Genomic DNA, 19,871 nt, shown 5'->3' on the forward strand with positions numbered 1-19,871 from the left:
TCATATATCTCACTGACAGAGTATCACTGGTATTTTTTGTTTCAACATGGTCTGAATATTTTAGACTGTTTCATAAAATTGCCTGAAATCTTATTCAAAGCAGAATTTTAGAGTTAATAAATTTTAAATTGTGGCATCTTTAATTTGCTCTTCTTGAGAGACTATAATATTTTTGGTTGACAAATACTGTCTCTACAAGTGCAGTGCTATCTGGTAAGCTCAGAGCAATATCCGCTAAATGTGAAGTATTTTCACTTCCAATTTTCAAAATATTGAAATGAGTATTTCATACCAAATATTTTCATGACTACTGTCTTGTTCCTCCTTTCAGAGTACCCTTGGCAAATATTTTATGTAAGCTGAACTTATCAAAAAAGTTTTCTCCGTTTATAACTTCAAATTTTATTTACCAAATTTAGATGCTGCAAAATCATACGACTTCTTAAATTTCATTATATTCCAAAACAGAATATAAATTTATCCAGCTAAGAACAGTTTTATCAATGATTCTATCAACAAATATATATCTTTGAAAGCCTAGTTACAGATTTTCAAAATCAAATCTTGTACATGGTTTGAGTTCTTATCCTTCAGTTTGTTCATTTATTCCTTTGCTTTTGTAGGGATCAATTTAAATGTTTTCCTTTTTGCAAATACTATTTCCTGTAATTGCAATCCTTTAAAAGTTCCAAAGGTTATATTTTTGCTTCATTTCATGACTATTTTTTTAACAGCTTCATTGAGGTATAGTGTATACGGTTAATAAAATTTACCAACTTTAAGGGCAGGTTATGATAACCACTACAACAATCAAAATATGTAATACTTTCTTCAACCCAAAAAGTTACTTTTGGCCCTTTGGAGTTAATTTCTTACCCTCCTTCTTAGCCCCTGACAACCACTAAAATTCTGACACAGTACAACTTTTGCCTTTTCTAGAATTTCATAGAAATGGAACCATATACTATGTAGTCTTTAATATCTTTCACTTAACATAATACTTTTGAGATTCAAAACATTTCTTTATTGGAATTCCCTGGTGGTCCCGTGGTTAGGACTCCACACTTCCACTGCAGGGGGCACAGGTTTGATCCCTGGTCAGGGAACTAAGATCCTGTGCTGTGCGGCCAAAACAATAAATTTCTTATCATTTTTTTATCTTATCACCTCTATCTTTGTTTCTTTGAATGTAATATGCTTTTTCTTTTGTCTGGTTTCTCTGATGTTCCTCAGTGTGAGTTTATTCATATTTATTCTGCTGGTGAATGGATTTCTTGGATCTGTGGATCTGTAGTTTTCAGCAAATTTATGAAACATTTTCCCATTATTTCTTCAAATATTCCCCCCTTTTGTGAGACTCCATTTATACGTATGTTGAACTGACTGATGTTGTCCAATATATAACTAATATACTTTTTTAAAGTATTTTTCTCTCTATTCTTCACTTTGGATAGTTTCTGTTCTTCAGCTTCACTGTTTTTGTTTTTTTTCTTTTGTCTTCTGTAGTTTATAATCTGCCATTAATCCTTTTAGGTTGCAGAATTTTTTAATATCAAATATTTTATTTCTATCTCTAAAACTTCCATTTACATGTTCTGTTTTTCATTTTTTTCTGCAGTATGTTTGCACTTTCCTGTTTACATTGGAAGTAACATTCTCATCTGTTAATTTCAGCATACCTTGCATTACTGAGTCAGTTTCTGTTAACTGACTTGTCTTATGGTTCTAGGTCATAGTTTCCTACTTCCTTGTATGCCTGGTAATTTTCATTTGGATGCTTGACATTGTTAATTTGAACATTTTTGGTTGTTGAATTTTGCTGTGTTCTTTTAAAGCATTGGACTTTGGGCATGCAGTTAAATTGCTTGCAATCAGTATGAACTTTTTGAGGATGCTTGTATTCTTTGTTAGACTAACTTCAGAGCAAGCTTTAGTATAAAGTTAATTTAGCCCTATAACTAAGATGAAACCATTTCAATATCTCTACATGATGCCTTGTATATTACAAGGTCTTTCCACTCTGGCTAGTGGGAATGCAAACTATTCCCAGTTCTGTTTGAACTCCTTGAATCGTTTAACCTACTGTTTTCCACTGGTTAGTTCCCTAGCCTTGTGGAGTTTCACCTCATGTATGGAAAGGTAAGTAAGACAGTGGTTTAAGGAAACTCTTGTACAGATACCCAGAACTCTTTCTTTGTGCAGCAACTTTATTCCAAGTATTCTGCCTCACAAATTCTAGTCACTTCAATCCCCCCAAACTCTGATCACTTCATTTTCTACTCAGAAAAACCACTACCCTCTTTGAATTCTCTCTCCCTATGCTGCAGCCTGGAACTTGCCTCTTATCAATAAGCTCCAGCAATTGTAGGAATCATTTTGTTTCTCTTTCCTTGTTTGTTTGCTGCTAGGATCACAGGCCTTCAATGCCTGCTGTCCAGTGTCCAAAAACAGAGTTCCACACTCCTATATTGTTGGTGGGAATGTAAACTGGTGCAGCCACTATGGAAAACAGTATGAAGGTTCCTCAAAAAACCAGAGTTGCCATATGATCCAGCAATCCCACTCCTGGGCATACATCCCAACAAAGCTATAATTAAAAAAGAAATATGCACCCCTGTGTTCATAGCAGCACTATTCACAATAGCCAAGACATGAAAACAACCTAAATGTCCATCAACAGATGAATGGATAAAGAAGATGTGGTACATCTATATAATGGAATACTAATCAACCATAAAAAAGAATGAAATAATGCCATTTGCAGCAACATGGATGGACCTAGAGATTATTATGCTAACTGAAGTTAAGTCAGAAAGAGAAAGACAAATCCCATATGATATCACTTATATGTGGAATCTAAAATATGACACAAATGAACTTATCTATGAAACAGAAACAGACTCATAAGAAGAGACTTATGGTTGCCAAGGGTGGTGGGGGGAGGAATGGATTGGGAGTTTGGGATTAGCAGATGCAAGCTATTATACATAGGATGGATAAACTACAAGGTCCTACTCTATAGCACAGGGAACTATATTCAATAGCCTGTGATAAACCACAATAGAAAGGAATATGAAAAATAATGTCTATATGTATATAACTGAATCACTTCGCTGTAGAGCAGAAATTAACACATTGTAAATCAACTATACATCAATAAAGTAAATGTTTAAAAGTTTCATATGTGTGCTTTTCCTAGTTTACTTTTATTTCTGATCAACAGGCAATTCTTATAGTAGTTATTCCTTCATATGTGAGTTCAGAGGGCCATTTATTGAATATTTTGATTAGTGAATTCTAACTGATTAGAAAGATGTAATCAAAGTTCAGAAAACTCACTTACAAAATAGTTCAATATTATTGCAGAATAGTCATTTCAAACATTTCTAAAGTATGGTTGATAATGGGCAGCAAAGAGAGAAATTTTGTACTGCCCTGCTGAACGTGTTTCTTTGTCATCAATATCAGTTGTATTTTAAGAACTTTGTATTTCATTTAATTGTATTTTACCCCGTGTTTATAAAAAATGATTTAAAATTTTGAGAGCAACACCATAAACTTTCATTGATAGAATATCAAGCTTACTGGGTTTTGTTTTTAGGGATTTAAAAATACATTTTTATTAAACTTATAATTATATTTTATTATTTATAAAAAGTTAAGGAATTTGGTACTATGTAATCAATGCCAAATGCATTTCTGTTCTTTAAGATTAAGCTGTGCTCCAGCAAAATTTAAATTTTCATATGAATATGAAATCAAAAGATTGTATTGTCAGTGTTAGATTTTCACTGTAATTTATAACAGCATTCATAGTAATGCCCTAAGTTTTATTTTTGGCAGATTTATTTCCAAAAACTTTAATTCCATGAATTGAATGAAAAATATCAAACCATTATTTGAATTAACTGATTTTTCTGTTTGTAGCATTCTAAGGACACTGCATCTTTAACCAAGACATTCTTCTAGTGGAGTCAACAAATAACAACTATTACCTCACTTTGGAGCTGGAAAAAAAAAAAAAAACGCTTGAAATTGAAAACTCATTAAAAAATTAAAATGAAAACTAAATGCATAGTCATTTTATCTAAATAAAAATCCATGCTTCATAAGTAATACCTAAATGCACCTTCTGCAACTGCACTTGTTAAATTGTCCCCGTGGCCTTAGTTTTTATTTTTGTTTTGTTTTTAATAATGACTACATTTTGAAGTAGATACTACTACTGATTCAACATCATTGTGTCTTCAGTGTTCTTGTCACTCATGATATCACTATATCCCCATGACGAAAGATCAATACTGATAAACATTTTGTGCAAAGTTACATGTTCATTATCAGCTTTCTTGGGAAACAATTGAGCACTAAATTCTGCTCCCTCTCTGTTTCTTGAACGCATTTTATCCATTCCTAACCTCTGATTCCCCATGTTCCTCCCAACCCCACCTTCTGACAGCTTGGTGGCTTCATGCATGTCACAGGCTGTGGCTACAGCATGCCTGTTTAGTGCATCAGGTGGCAGAAATGTTGAATATTTCTCTCTCCATCTCCCAGGCCAGAAATTTAGGTGTCCTTTACAATTGGTTTTTTGGTTGATGTCTGGTATTTTAATATCCCATCCAGATACCACTTGTTTCAGATTTTTCCTTTTTCAGAATCCAAATTGGTCCCACACCCTTTTTTTTTTAACAAGTATAATTGCTTTACAATGGTGTGTTAGTTTCTGCTTTATAACAAAGTGAATCAGTTATACATATACATATGTTCCCATATCTCTTCCCTCTTGTGTCTCCCTCCCTCCCACCCTCCCTATCCCACCCCTCTAGGTGGTCACAAACCACAGAGCTGATCTCCCTGTGCTATGCGGCTGCTTCCCACTAGCTATTTTACGTTTGGTAGTGTATATATGTCCATGCCACTCTCTCACTTTGTCACAGCTTACCCTTCCCACTCCCCATATCCTCAAGTCCACATATATTATGGAATCTAAGAAAAAACAAAACCAAGAAAGGTCATGAAGAACTTAGGGTTAAGACGGGAATAAAGACACAGACCCACACCCTTTTTTTGTAAATACAGTTTCATTGAAAACAGCCATGTTCATTACACACTGGCTATGGCCGCTTCCTTGCTACAATGGAAGAGTTAGGCAGCTGAAACACAAAGCCTCATATAATTACTGTCTAGTATTGTACAGAAAAAAATTTGCTGACCTCTGGTTCAAAGCAAGGAGGTAGAGAGACGAATATGCCTTATTTTGTAAAAGATCACTCTGGCATCATGTTAGAGAAACAAAAATGGAGAAACCAAAATTGGATGTCGGAGACCACTTTGTAGGATATAGAAATGGTACAATAGAAAGATGATGGAAACCTGATTTGGGACAGTGGCCATGGGAAGAGAAATAATTGGTTGGATAAATGAAATGTTTAAGGAGTACAACAAACAGGAAGGGGTAATGGATTGGATGTAGACAGAAATGGAAAGAACAACAAGAAGGATAACTCCTAGATTCCTCTCCAGCAAAACTGGAAGGATAGTGGTGCCGTTTACTTGGACCAATAAACCTGGAAGAGGTTGAGGTTTGGAGCAAAAATAATGACTGGCTTTGGGCATGTTGACTAGACGTGCCTTTGCAACATCTAGGGGAAGATGCTGAGCTAGAAGTTTAGGAAACATCTGGAACTCAGGTCTGTGGTCTGAGCTGAAGATAGAAATTTTGGAGTTATTCATGTAGAGGTGACTATGAAGCTATGGTCTGGGACGAAAACAACGATAAGTAAAATGATAAGAAATATTTATTAATTGCCTATGAAAATGTGCTCTATATGTAATTTCATATAATTTCAAAACCACCTTGTAAGATAATCTCATTTTCTTTATTTTACAGTTGATAAAATTGAAGTAAAGAGGGTTGAAATAACTTATCCATATAATATACTTAAGAAAAGAATATGTAGGGTGAGAAGCATTTACGTAGAGGATGATGGGCCCACTAAACAGAGATACTTGCATTTAATGCTGCAGCTAGAAGAGTTAAGAGGGGTTCTAACTTCATTTGTTTGGTTGGCTAAAACATGGACCAAAAGGTGGCCCACAGGAAGTGATTTAGAAACGTCAGACCTACCTTGGTTTAATGAAGAGGAAGGGATTCAAAGACTCTGGGAGATTGGAATGTTAGACTGTATTTGCCTGAAGCCAAGTCAAAAGGACATAGGAGCCATCCTGAAAGAGCTCTGAATAATCAGAGCTTGAACAATTTCAACAACAAAATAAATAATGATAGTATTGGATTATAACCTATAGAATAGATATACATGAGTCCATACTGATATAAATATTATAATGAATAAGTTAGTAAATGGAAGAGAAAGGACAGTTCCTCCTTACATATAACTTCCAAGTAAGAAATGTAGACAGAGTAAAGAAAATAGAAAATAGGCATTGGAACACCAGAGTAATAATTTTTGCAGGCAAGATCTACTGATGGCTGCTAAAATTAATGGGCAAAAATTTGAGGAGAAACAGTATATTTGCATAATCTCAAAGTATCTTCCCAACATATTTATTAATTCCAAAGGGAAATATTCTAACTTTATACTGAAGATCACCTTAATCAAGTGATCCAGGCTAGGGCTAACCTTACCAATAATAAAACATATTGACATTATGTGCTGCAGATCTGATGCACTAAGAATGATACTGAATCACTGCTGTGGTAATCCTGCCAAAAATGCATATCCTCAATCTAATTATGAGGGAACATTAGAGAAACCCAAGCTGAGAAACATTTTTCAAAATAACTGACCAGTACTCTTCAAAAGTGTCAAGGTCATAAAAGGCACAGAAAGACTGAAGAACTGTTGTAGTTGAGAGGAGACTGAGACATGACAACTAAATGCAATGTGTTGATTATAGACTGAATTCTGGAACAGAATAAGGAAATTAGTGAAAAAACTGGTAGAATCCAATGAAAGTCTATAGTTAACAGTACTGTATGACTATTAATTTCTTAGTTCCTGTAATTGTGCTATGGTTTTGCAAGATGTCAACTTAAGGGAAGCCAGAGGAAGGTTATATGAGAATTCTATAGTGTATTGTATTTGCAAGTTTTCTCTAAACTTAAAATTATTTCAAAATAAAGTTTAATAAAATCACTTTTTAAATCTGGCAGTAGAAATGCCACTGGTGACCACAGTGAGATTGCAACCAGAATAGAGTGGTTCCAATAGGGATTTCTAGCTGTGAAAACGGAGATAACTAGATAGAAACCTTTTTCAGGAATTTGTTCCTGGAGGGTTTGAGAGAAATAGGATAGTAAACTGGGGAAGGAGTGAGGTTGTTGGAGTTTGTTTTTTAAGATGAGAGATTTTAGGTTGTTTAATTGTTGATGAGAATGAACAATTCAAAGAAAGCAGTTTGGTAGCTGCAATTTACTCTAAGAAAAGTTTATTGCTGAGATTGCCAGCAAAGGTGAGACAGATGGAGGTTTGAGGACAGTGAAATTTGAAAAAGTAGTTTGAGAGAGACAGTGAAAATTGACCTGAGAAACACAGCAGGATTATAATGGGCCCACTTGAGTTTGGTGTTCATAAATTTACAGGAAATCAAATTGCTATGATTCATGACAATCTCAAGCGGACCTGTTTATTTACGTCCAGTGTTAGAGAAAGTTCCTTGTAGACTATATTCAGGGTTGAGATTTCATTAGATTGGTAAAGTAAAAGGGCAAGATTTTTAAGGCAGATTAAAGGTAGAAGGGCAAATGGATTTAAGTGTTACTGTTTTTAAGCTGGACATAGAAGTGAAGAAAGGAAAGGGATAATGAATTAGAAAAAATGACAAATTAAAATAAATGAAATAAAATACAAAGTCTTAGGTGTGTGGGTCAACAATTCTATATGCATCTGATGTATCCTTCTCTGGCAGAGATATGCCTGCTAGTACTGGTTTATAATTCATTTTTTTCGGGTCTGCTAAGACAGTAACAGATGGTCATCTGCTCTCCAGGTTCCTATTATTTCCTTTTGCATTCTTCATCCCTATGAGTGTCTGTCTTAAAAACAAAACAACAAAAAAAGATCCTCTTAATTTTTAGTGGAGTTTTATGGAGGAGTGAAAGTAAAATGAATATTTTAAATCTATTATCATTACTTGAAATTATGCCCCTCCACCATTTTAACCCCACAAATAAGGTTAATTATTCTCTGTTTCTCTTTTCTGCTGACTTTCCCTAGTCGCTTGTGTCCTCGTGCATTTTATTTTATTCATTTATTTAAATATGTATGTATTTATTTACTTGAGCTCATATTTTGTTGAATGTGATCTCTGCATATACTAGGGTCTAAATTAGGGATACTTCCCCCAGAAAGGAATTGTATTTGCTTCCTCCAGAATTGAGAAGGAAGACAAAACCTCTTTAGTATCTATCAAATTCATATCCCTAACTTTGATGCAGACTTTAGGCTTTTTTGTGCAGTTATAGCACTGATGTCATCATTTGCCCCAGGGATACTCTCCCATTTTGTGTTACTTATTGATTACTGCTCACTCCCTATTAAATTTCAGCTTATGTTTTCTTTTTCCCTCATATTCCCTTATGTTCTAGGAAGCCCACTAATGGATTAAAATAGTCTGTTTTAACGTATGCAGAAGCTATTTAGGAGAGGTCTATTCTAGTGTCTATCCTGGGATACTTGGGAACAGGAAGTCTGGTGGAACTCTGTTCTTATCTGTGAAATGAAGTGGGAACAGGAAGGTCATATGCTTTAACAGAAGGAAAGTGGGCTTTGAAAGCACAGCCAGACCAGGGTTCAAATGTTGGTTTTAGTGCTATTAGTTGACAGACTTCCAACGAGTGATCTAAACTTGTTAAGCCTCAATTTATTAATGAACAAGATGAGGAAACTAATTATGCATTGCAGAATTATGTGAGGACTAGAGATTATATATACATATATACTTTATATATACATACGCATATATATAATCTATGTTTGTGCATGTGTGTGTATAATGTATATATAAATACCTAACAAATGATCTTCCCCAAACTTGACCTTTGAGCACACCGTAATGGTATTGCATGTGTGAAGTGCATCTGGGTGCTAACAGCTGAGTATAATCAGAAAGCATTTCTGTCCTTAAAGAGTTTTCAGTCCTAGAAAGATGCATGGTTTTATTTAGACTCTTGGTTTGATTAGTTCTGCCTTAGTAGAAACATGAGTGAAAGAAAACTCATAATTACAGATGTAGTTGGAATTAAAAAAAAATTCCAGACAAGTTAAGTCTCTAAGCAGATGGCAGGTTTTCCTTTTAATTCTGGTATATTCTAGTATTAGTGCTCCACCAAACAATAATCAGAGTCTCAACATTTCAAGAGAATGGTTAATTAGAAGTTCAAAATCAACTTTCAAAAAGCCATGTGTACAAGGTTGACCGGGCTCTGATACAAGCAAGGGTTGGCGGGGTTAATAGTGGGAAAATGTCTAACGCTGCTTTTCTTCAATGAAGGTCGGCCTGGCCCAGGGCTGCAACGTCAAGGCCTCTGTCTAAAGCCAAAAAATCTATGACAAATAGCAGCTCACACCTGACAACAGTCAGGGTTTTAAACTCAGCAGGGCAGGGATTTGAAATTCTGCCAATCCTTGCATTTTTTTGTGATTAGATGTATTTTGCAAGTTTACAAGGGACTCCAGAGTGGATTCATAGCTCCATGACTCCCTGCAATTTGGCACTGCCCTTCTAGAAGTGACTGTGGCTAAACCTCAATTAACCAGAATGTCCAAAACTCCAAATCTTCAGTTTAACTGATTTCCCCCCTAAACCTGTCACTTTTGGATGAAATAGAAAAAAATGCATACAAAAAATTGCAAAAGGAATGAATTTCTTTGTGAGCTAGAATAACATAATGGCAAACACCACAGACTCCGGAGCTAGAATGCCTGGTTTATGAGCTTGCTTTTGTCCGTTTAGTAATTATGTGTCCTTGCAAAGTATTTAACCTAGATGTGCCTCAGTGTACTTGATTGTAAAAGGGGAATGAAAATGGTACCAACGTCATAGGGTTGTTAAGTAGATTAAATGATTTAACCTATATTAATAAGAGTGCTTAGAACAGTGCCTGGCACACTGAAAACACTCAGTAATTGTTATTTTATTATTTGCTAACAGCTTACAGGGTTTGCATTGTGTAAATAATTTCATCCAATATGCCTCCATAACTTTACTGTGGAGAAAATTTATATTTAAGATTGGGTTCCCCAAATTTTAAGCCTTTCAATCAGCAGTTTCTTTTTCTTAGGTCTAATATTCATCTTTCCTTGCAAACCTTTTCTTCCTCTACTGTTCCCCATCACAGGAGGTGACATCACTACCTACTCTGTTGTCCAAGCCTGAAACTTAGAAACCATTAATCCTCTCCATGCCTATTAATTACATACCAAGCCAACTCTACTTCTGAATTAAACTGCTCACATTTGACAGTAAGTTCTGCTAAATCTCCTGTCCTTACTGCAGGCATAGTGATCTTCTGAAATGCAGGTTTGATCATGTTCCTTCCCTGCTTGAAATAAATCATTAAATCCTTATGAGTTACAAGCCCATTTTCAACATCGTGCATATCTCTTGTTCTTCTCCCCTGGGTCTCAAGAGGATGGAGATGGAGGAGAGAGGGAAAGACAGAGAGATAAGGAGAAAAGGTAGAAAATCAAAACAAGAAGGGACAAAAAGAGAGAAGAAAAACTGAGTGTGGGTTAGCATTTGGGTGTGGAGTCAAGAAGCTAGAGAGTTAGTGAAATGATTTATGCAGTGCTTGTTGCCATCTGGGGAAACAACCCTTTAATCTATGTGCATAGCCCCATGAGATCAAAATCTTGGACAGTTTCCTCACAACAAGAGATGTACACAAATTCCTTTCAGATTAGAAACAATCTGATTTTCTCCTGGATCGTCTGATGTAAATGCCCTTTCTCTTTGGGAAGGGGGTATGTAGAGGGTATTAAAGTAATGGAAGGAGATGGCTGAGAATGATATTTCACATAAAAGAAGAAAATGACTGCCATCTTTAGAGCAAGTTTTATCTTACTTTAATAGCTTTTCTTCATTAATTACTATCCAGATCTCTTAATCACCAAGAGAACTGGATAGCACCTTCTCTGATTATCCACTCTAATACAACATCAACAGTGTCTGTATTTTATTTTTACCAGCAGTATCTCCATTGGAAATAGAGTGGAAATGAAATCAACAAAATTAACATTCCTTTGTTTGTTTCCAACATCAGTTGTTACTTCTAAGGGTAGTTTCTGGAACAGAGGATGTATAGTAATAATAAGAGAAGCAGGGCCTCCCTGGTGGCGCAGTGGTTGAGAGTCCGCCTGCCGATGCAGGGGATACGGGTTCGTGCCCCGGTCTGGGGGGATCCCATATGCCGCGGAGCGGCTGGGCCCGTGAGCCATGGCTGCTGAGCCTGCGCGTCCGGAGCCTGTGCTCCGCAACGGGAGAGGCCACAACAGTGAGAGGCCCGCGTACCACAAAAAAAAAAAAAAAAAAAAAAAAAAGAGAAGCAGATTAAGGAAGAGGGGGAGAAGGAAAAGAATAACAACAAAAAGGAAGAGGAAGAGGAAGTCATTCACTCAATAACACATATAAAAACATAAGTTAAGCAGAATTCTGACAAGGAGTTGGTGTCAACTATACTTGCCTCGGATCTCCCAGAGAAAATTTGATTTCATTTTTTTTTTTCTCTAGAATGGGTGAAAGGTGTGTTCTGCCCATTGTTGCTGCCTGAACCATGTGCATAACTGTCTGCCTCATAGTCAATTACATAGTTACATGATATATTCTCCTGCAATGAGATAATCATATCCCTTTTCATATTGGTCTCAAAAGTTGGATAAATTCAGAAGACCATAAATGCAATTCTCATTGCCCTAAATAATAATGTGTGTCCTGTGTGTGGGCGAGTTTTAAAAAATACAGATAAATTTAGCCATAGTGACAAATTTTATATGCAGGAGGCATGGATGTTGTTCCTCCATTGATATACAACAAGTCTGACAAAAACATATGGTGACATTGCAATTACTGTCTCTTCCTCATTCTGGCCTATGTCACCAGTTTTCTGTGGTTGGCATAATAAGGAATTCTAAGAAGACCTCAATCTACTGAAGGGAAGAATTCCTAGAGTGGGAAAAAGATGAAAGTAGGGGTAAAGGGAAAAATTGCCTGCTGTTCTTTTATGACTCTGCTTCTGATCTGCCATCTTGTTGCCACAGTGGCACCACCTTAGAAAATCAGTGTGGTGATATGTCATGTCATTCCTCTGGAAATTCCTTACGAAAGTTAAGTGGCTAGCTCATCGTCACATGGCTGGTGAGGATTATACTGAAATTCGTATCATTTTAAAACACTCCACACTAGTGTTTTTCAACTTATCAGCTGCAAACCACTGGAGGGTTGCAGCAAAATTTTAAAAGAATCCTCAAATCCTTGTGTACACATATATTTTCTTGATCCACAATTCAAAAGATACTATGATTATCGTTATTATCATGCAGGAGGTCTACAAAATTGGTTGACACTTAAAAGGAGTACTCTTCTTACTAAAAAATTTAAATAAATAAAAGGAAACCATGACTATATACTTGTGGTTTTCATATTTTGAGGTTTCATAGATCAATATCAACATCATTCATTATATGTTTTTCAAACTTAAAATTATAGTCTTTCAAACTAAATAAATTTAGTTTTGTGGAAAACTCACTTCATGGTTCTTCCCTTCAAAATCAGTGAAAATGTTATCACGGGCCAGGACTAGTGTAAAACATGACATTTGGGAATCTTGCTTCTCACCATACTATGTAGAAAAAGGTAAGAGTTCAACGGACTGTGAGTTGTTAGGACGGGTTTCAGGAAAGCCTATATACATATGAAGGTCCTTTATCCTACTCTGGGCTGACTTTTACCTGGCATTGCTTGTTGGTGATTACATCTGGCCAGTCAACTCTTAGAACTGCCATCTCCAAGCTTAGCGATGGAAATGGTAGCTCACAAGCAGTTCATGTTCTTTCTAACTTAGAAATGATTCATCATTGTGGGTTGTGAAAGAGAGTGAAGAAATGGGCTCTCATATAGATTTTGCCTGCACTTCTTAATCTCTTGTTCTGTATGAGCTAACCAAGGAGTACAACCTTAGTTAAAAAGTCAATCTAGGCTAAGGAAAAAAGAGTGTGGCAAATACTGACATACTGGCTGATTCATTCATTCAACAAACATTTGCAGAGCACCTACAACGTTCCAGAACTGTGCAGAGGACACAGCGATTAAAACCAGTGAACATCAGCAAAAACAATCTCTGCCATGAAAGCACCCAGGAAATGTACCTAATCTAGAATAGGGATTTATGGGGATTCATAGATGGCTTCCCAAAAGAGATAAGATCTGAGCTAAGTCTTGAAAACTTAATAGGGATGAGGCAGAAGACTTTGTTAGCAGAGTGAACAGCGTGTGCAAACATGAAGCTTCTTGTCCATACCTCCCTTTTGTTATTTCAGAGATGGTTGATCTTTGTATACACCCACCATCTGAAGATGAAACCAGACCCTGACCTGTCGGTGGGGGGGATGGTCTTTACCTGTCAGGAGAAGTAGGTGCCCTGCTGTTGTCTTGTAAGGCCTTTTCTTCTCAGCTAAATAAGTAATATAAACAAGAACAGGAAAACAGGGATGATCCTGCTGCAAAATACTCACATACATGTGGCCAGGCAAAGGGCCAATGCTAATCACAGCCTCCAGCACCTGCATACCCTCAGCTGTGGGGCTCAGTTCTCAAAGAAATTCACATAAGGCCTGTCAGCACCTTGCTGTCTGCCTTGGGACAAGGATAGCTAGGAACCTGCCTGAATGTTTCCCACATGCTACAAGGCCTGTTTTTCAACATTTACATACTTTTCTGATACAGTAGTCCCAAACCCTGGCACAAAAGAATCCTTCCGAACCTGGGCTGGGGGGTGAGCTGAAATTCGAACACCTCCTTAAGTTGAAAGGAGGCACCTGGTTGACACTCAGAGACATGTGAAGAGAAGGTTCCTCTGTTAAACAAAGGCGACCTTCAAGGCAGGCTTCATAAACAGGCAACCTGTGCAGTTGCAAAGGACCCCATGTTCAGAAGGGCTCTCAGGCTTGGTTCAATGCTCGGCTGGCATCTTCTTGAACTTATTAATAATTTTTAACAAGGAAGCACTGGGATCCACAAAGTTTTAGTGAGTCCTGACTGCCTTCCCCGCCAAAGGCAAAATGGGGAGCCTAATCAAGGGCCTGGAGTTCTACACGAGCATGTGAAATGGAAGTGTGTTATAAAACAGAGAAAAATAAGATTGAGAGTACAATTTTATAGTTTTTAAGGAAATATAGCATTGTTTGTTAAGTCAGGTACCCACAATTTTGATTTTCCAAGCCATCATGAAGTTTGTTACTCTGAAATACCACTTTCTTTTATTGCTTTACAGACTTTATAAAACCCCTTTCTGTTTCTTTAACCTGGAAGAGTAGCCCCAACTAAAAATAGAATCACCATATGACTCAGCAATCCCACTACTGGGCATATACCCTGAGAAAACCATAATTCAAAAACAGTCATGTACCACAATGTTCACTGCAGCTCTATTTACAATAGCCAGGACATGGAAGCAACCTAAATATCCACTGACAGATGCATGGATAAAGAAGATGTGGCACATATATACAATGGAATAATACTCAGCCATAAAAAGAAACAAAAGTGAGTTATTTGTAGTGAGGTGGATGGACCTGGAGTCTGTCATACAGCATGAAGTAAGTCAGAAAGAGAAAAACAAATTCCTTATGCTAACACATATATATATATGGAGTATATACAAAACAAAAAAATGGTTCTTAAGACGCTAGGGGCAGGACAGGAATAAAGACGCAGACGTAGAGAATGGACTTGAGTACACGGGGAGGGGGAAGGGTAAGCTGGGATGAAGTGAGAGAGTGGCACTGACATATATACACTACCAAATGTAAAATCGATAGCTAGTGGGAAGCAGCCACTTAGCAAACAGGGAGATCAGCTCCGTGTTTTGTGACCACCTAGAGGGGTGGGATAAGGAGGGTGGGAGGGAGGAGATATGGGGATATATGTATATATGTATGGCTGATTCACTTTGTTATGAAGCAGAAACTAACACATCATTGTAGAGCAATTATACTCCAATAAAGATGTTAAAAAAAAAAAGAGTAGCCCCAAAGACACACAATTCAGAAAAACACATAAAAATGTACCACACAGTGGTCAAAGCCACAGTACTGAAGCAGTTTCTCTGTACAAATTTTCACTCTATGTCCCAACTGGTGAGAGATCACTGTTATCTTGTGTTTATCTTTCCTTTTACAACCTCAACCCACCATTCAGTTCCTTCTCAACCACAACTTGAGTTCTCCTTGTGTTGATGCTACCCTCAGTCTTTTTTGGTAAATATTTTTTTGCATCACCAGCACCTTGATTTTCATCAGGACTGGCTTCATAATTAGCAAGGCTCAGTGCAAAATGAAATGTGGGCTCCCTGTCACAAAATACAAATTAGTGAGAATTTTAAGGCAGCAAGAGTAAGAGCATTAAACCATGTGTAGGGCCCTTCTAAGTGTGGGGCCTGTGTGACTACACTGGTTGAAAGCCCACAAAGCCAGCCCTGCTTCTCCCCGGCCAGAATTGGGTCACGTACCGGCTCCTTAACTAATCACTGGTAAGTGGGTTGACAAGTTTAGCCTTGGACTAAGAACAGCTCCTTCGGAGCTGGGCCTAAGTTCATCTTCCCCTGATCTGTACTGCATCTGGTGGCAAGGATTCGTGTGTGAAACCAGGCTTCTTTTAAGTAGACATGAGGTACACATAGTCACTGAGTAGCCAACAACAGTACCCACTATACCATATACTGTATCCATGACTCAGAAGGAGGCATTCTTCTTCAGAAGCTCTCTTTGATGCAAGTTTTGGTTCCCTAGGGCCTTGAAGAGTTATTCGAATCAATCCTGCTCAAATCTTCCAACTCTCAATTTCCAGGTTTCCATGCACTTCAAACCTCGTCCCTGGTACCAACCCTGCCTGCAGGTACAAGTGGGGGTGAGAAGACACGGTTCCATCCTCTTGATGATTATCATATAATTAAGGAACCATGACCGAAAGACCATAAAACATACAAAAACTCAAATAATGGAAAAATTTTAAATAAAAATACCACTTAAAATCTACATGTTAGTGCGGAGACTTTACAGAAGTACTGGATTAATAAGCTCTGGGTGGAATCTTCAATATGAGTTTAGGAGGAAATAGATTTTTAAAAAAATTTATTTATTTTATCTTTGGCTGCATTGGGTCTTCGCTGCTGCACGCAGGCTTTCTCTAGTTGCGGCGAGCGGGGGCTACTCTTTGTTGTGGTGTGCGGGCTTCTCATTGTGGTGGCTTCTCTTGGTGCAAGCATAGGCTCTAGGTGCGAGGGCTTCAGTAGTTGTGGCACACAGGCTTCAATAGTTGTGGTGCGCAGGCTCTAGAGTACAGGCTCAGTAGTTGTGGCACACGGGCTTAGTTGCTTCATGGCATGTGGGATCTTCCCAGACCAGGGCTCGAACCCATGTCCCCTGCCTTGGCAGGTGGATTGTTAACCACTGCACCACCAGAAATAGATTTTTAAATGGGGGAAATGGTCAGTGTTGGGTGTTTGAAATGCACTTTGGAGCAAAAGACAGAGATTCACAATCCACAGGGGCAGAATTCTTATACAGCAAACTTTGATAGTTCAGTGAATCTTTTTCAAGAGTCAAACAGGTTTGTTTGGCTAAAGTAGACTGTACAAGTCACTCAAAAATGTCAGTGGTGAAAGGAAAACCATCATGCAGTGGAAAGTCATTACTGGCAAGTTAGATCCAATGCAACAGACAACAGCATGGTTTCTAAAGACATATATAAACCATGAATTTTTACACCTATGTGAAAATTGAGTCTTTTGCTTCTGTTATTTCCTTCAAAGCATTCACTCTTTCTTCATCTGGCCAAAATCCTGTTCAAACTGAGACAAGCTGGGACCTGGGACCCTTTGCTGCACTGCTGTAATGCTTGCACCTGGACACACCTCTCTTCAAGCAACAAAATACAAAGAAACTATACGGAACTAAAAATAACTGCGTGCATGCCCAGTTGGGGCAATTCTGGACAAAAGATACAAAGGGACCAAAAAACCCAAGAGCCACTTTTGAAGAGCCTGCAGCAAAAGCAGGGGGTCAGCAGCAAAAGCAGAGTACTGCGCATGCCCCCTGCACACAACACCACCTAAGGGGTGGGCAAAACACCTAAGCCACCCCTCTGGCCCGACCCCTGGACACACCCCTACCCTCAATCTCATATAAAGAGCAAGCTTATCCCCCCTCCTCAGCGAGCAAGCAAACAAAGGAATCTGTTGTTTGTTCTTGCTCCCGGCTGCTGCAGCAGGGGCCCCAATAAAGCCTAGCCTGAATTCCTTGTCTGGCCTCTGATCAATTTCTATTGATTAAGGAGGCCAAGAACCCTGGTCGGTAACAAGACCTTAAGACCAAGGTCAGGCCCTATCACCGCCAAGGAGCCTTCCTCATACCTTCCGTGAACCTTCCTCACTTTGCAGTACTTCTCCTTCTGGCTGCAAGGGATTTAAGAAAATGACTGTTTCTTGTCCATGATCTCAGTGCATGTTATGACTTCTAATGAAATGATCTATTTTAGTGCCTCTCACTCACTGGACTGTAAACTCCCTAATGCTAGAAACTGCCTTATTCCTCTTCTGTGCCTTGCCTTGATAAGTGCTCAAGTTATCATGTATCAACATGTAATAAGTATTTAAGAATGCTTATTGAAAGTAATGGGATCATAATATACATAGGAACAATAATTTTAATAGTCTGTGTGTATAATGGAAAAACAATACTCAGAAAAAAAAAGAATCGTATGTGTAAAAAGTAGATTTTTTTATGCTGCTGGTGACCTTAATGAAGTATTAGATTAGATTGCATAAGCACCAGATGAACGGATAACATAGAACCCCAGTCACAACCGTATCTCCAAATTACTACTGAGCAAGCAAAGACAAGGACTCAGAGAGAGATGGAAGGTGGCTTCTCCAGCGGTGTTAAAAAATGCTTCTACAAAAGAGTAGCAAAGCTAAGGGTTTTCTGATCCTCCTTCACACTTAATTTTGCCATTTGGTTTTCCCATTCATGCTGGCTTTCATGTCAATTTGTGCTTGCTTTCAGTATGTCTGTCTGTGTGTGTGTGCGCGCACACTCATGCATGTTATCATCTAAAAAAGAATATTCCTGAGAAAGTAACAGTGATGTGAAAGGAACTGGGATAGTAAAAAAGTCTCTGACTTTTCCTTTTTGTTCAGTTGGACTTTCTAGTAGGCTTTCTCATGAACTTTTTCCTCTATTGACAAACTTAAAACGAGTAAATGACTGGTGAATTCCAACATCACTAGGAGATAACTTACCTCAGTTAAGACTGGACAATATAATCACAATTTCTATGTTAATTTCATAGCTCTGAGTAGATACTTAGTGGCAGTAATGGAAAAAAATCCAAACACTTTTGGAAAATATGAGAAAAACAAGGTTCTAAATCTAGAGTCTCTGAATTTCGTTATCAGTGTGAGATAAGATTGCCACACTAACAGCAAGGCAACAAGACATTTAGGTATGAATACATAATATGTGGAAATTATAATTACTTTAAATATATTCCTTATATTTGAGAAGTTCAACTATATTTTTCATGTGCTCTAATTCTCAATGTAAGCTTAATTAGTACCTTATTAGAAATATTAAAAAAATTTAAAGACATACTTTGAATTTCAATGATCTTCTGTAAAGATGTAACAGCATTCATATTCGGAGTTTGTTGGAGAATATCTTCTGCAAGTGGCTCCAGCTGCAAGAATGGTAAATAATCATATGAGCAGAACATTATGACTTTATAGTAAGTTTCACAGAAGCAAACCAAATTGAAACAACCTAAAAAAAAAGCCTGCTCCAAGAACTACTTAAGATTTTGCTGATACCAGTTCCAAAAGTGTAGCCAGTTTTATTTTCTGTTTTGCAGCAATGTAATTGAATTCCAAGGGGATTTTCTACTGGTCACAAAATTAATCTATGAAGTCCCTGAAGCAGGTGCATGTCTGTGTATTATTCATTAAAAATCCGAGTTATTTGTGTAATTTTTGTGGATTCCTGACAAACCAAATTCCATCATGTCTGTATATGCAGCTGGGCCCTGCAAACGAAACCTCAGGGAAGCTGAAGTAGACAGAAGGTGGGAAGTCTATTATCCATACTTTTGTGGTGTTTTTACACCTAACTACGTTACACTTTTGGACACTTCACAGCAGAACGCCACGAGACATAGCTGCTCTTATTCAACTGCTATTGAATAAGTAGTAGAGAAAATGCTCAAATAAAACCAAAAGTAAAATAACTGTACATTTTCATTTAACTTCCACTGTATTCACATCTATGCAGATAGCCATGTGGAAGCACAGGACAAATTCCTGTCTTGCAAATCTATCCTGATCTTCTGGAATTACACTGATTTTTCATGGGGAAGCTCAGCAAACATTGTTTTGCAAGAAATGAAGAAGAGCTTTAAATAATTTATGGAGTGTTCTGGCAGAACTAAATCTGATGATGCATCCCTGGGAATACCTTGGTGATGTGGCTTGGTGTGGAGCAGGACAAACTGCATAGCAGAGCACTTGCAAACAAAATAGCTGTCCAGCTATTGTGACCCAGAAAGCAAGGAAAGTAATAGTAAAAAGGGATTAACAACAACAA

At 37.6% G+C, this 19,871-nt stretch overlaps 1 protein-coding gene across 4 annotated transcripts in view; it reads right to left on the bottom strand.

Moving 5' to 3' along the window:
* Positions 1–19,871, bottom strand: part of HDAC9 (histone deacetylase 9) — a gene marked incomplete at its 3' end in the record, with an annotated part of 568,944 nt that overhangs the window by 32,831 nt on the left and 516,242 nt on the right. For all 4 annotated transcript variants that reach the window (XM_079710903.1, XM_079710910.1, XM_079710909.1 and 1 more), the window contains one exon: positions 18,888–18,972. In XM_079710903.1, the coding sequence (XP_079567029.1) occupies positions 18,888–18,972 (85 nt within the window). The remainder of the gene's footprint in view (positions 1–18,887; positions 18,973–19,871) is intronic.

This window comes from Hyperoodon ampullatus, assembly GCF_949752795.1.
Source record: "Hyperoodon ampullatus genome assembly, chromosome: 9".
NCBI lineage: Eukaryota > Metazoa > Chordata > Mammalia > Artiodactyla > Ziphiidae > Hyperoodon > Hyperoodon ampullatus.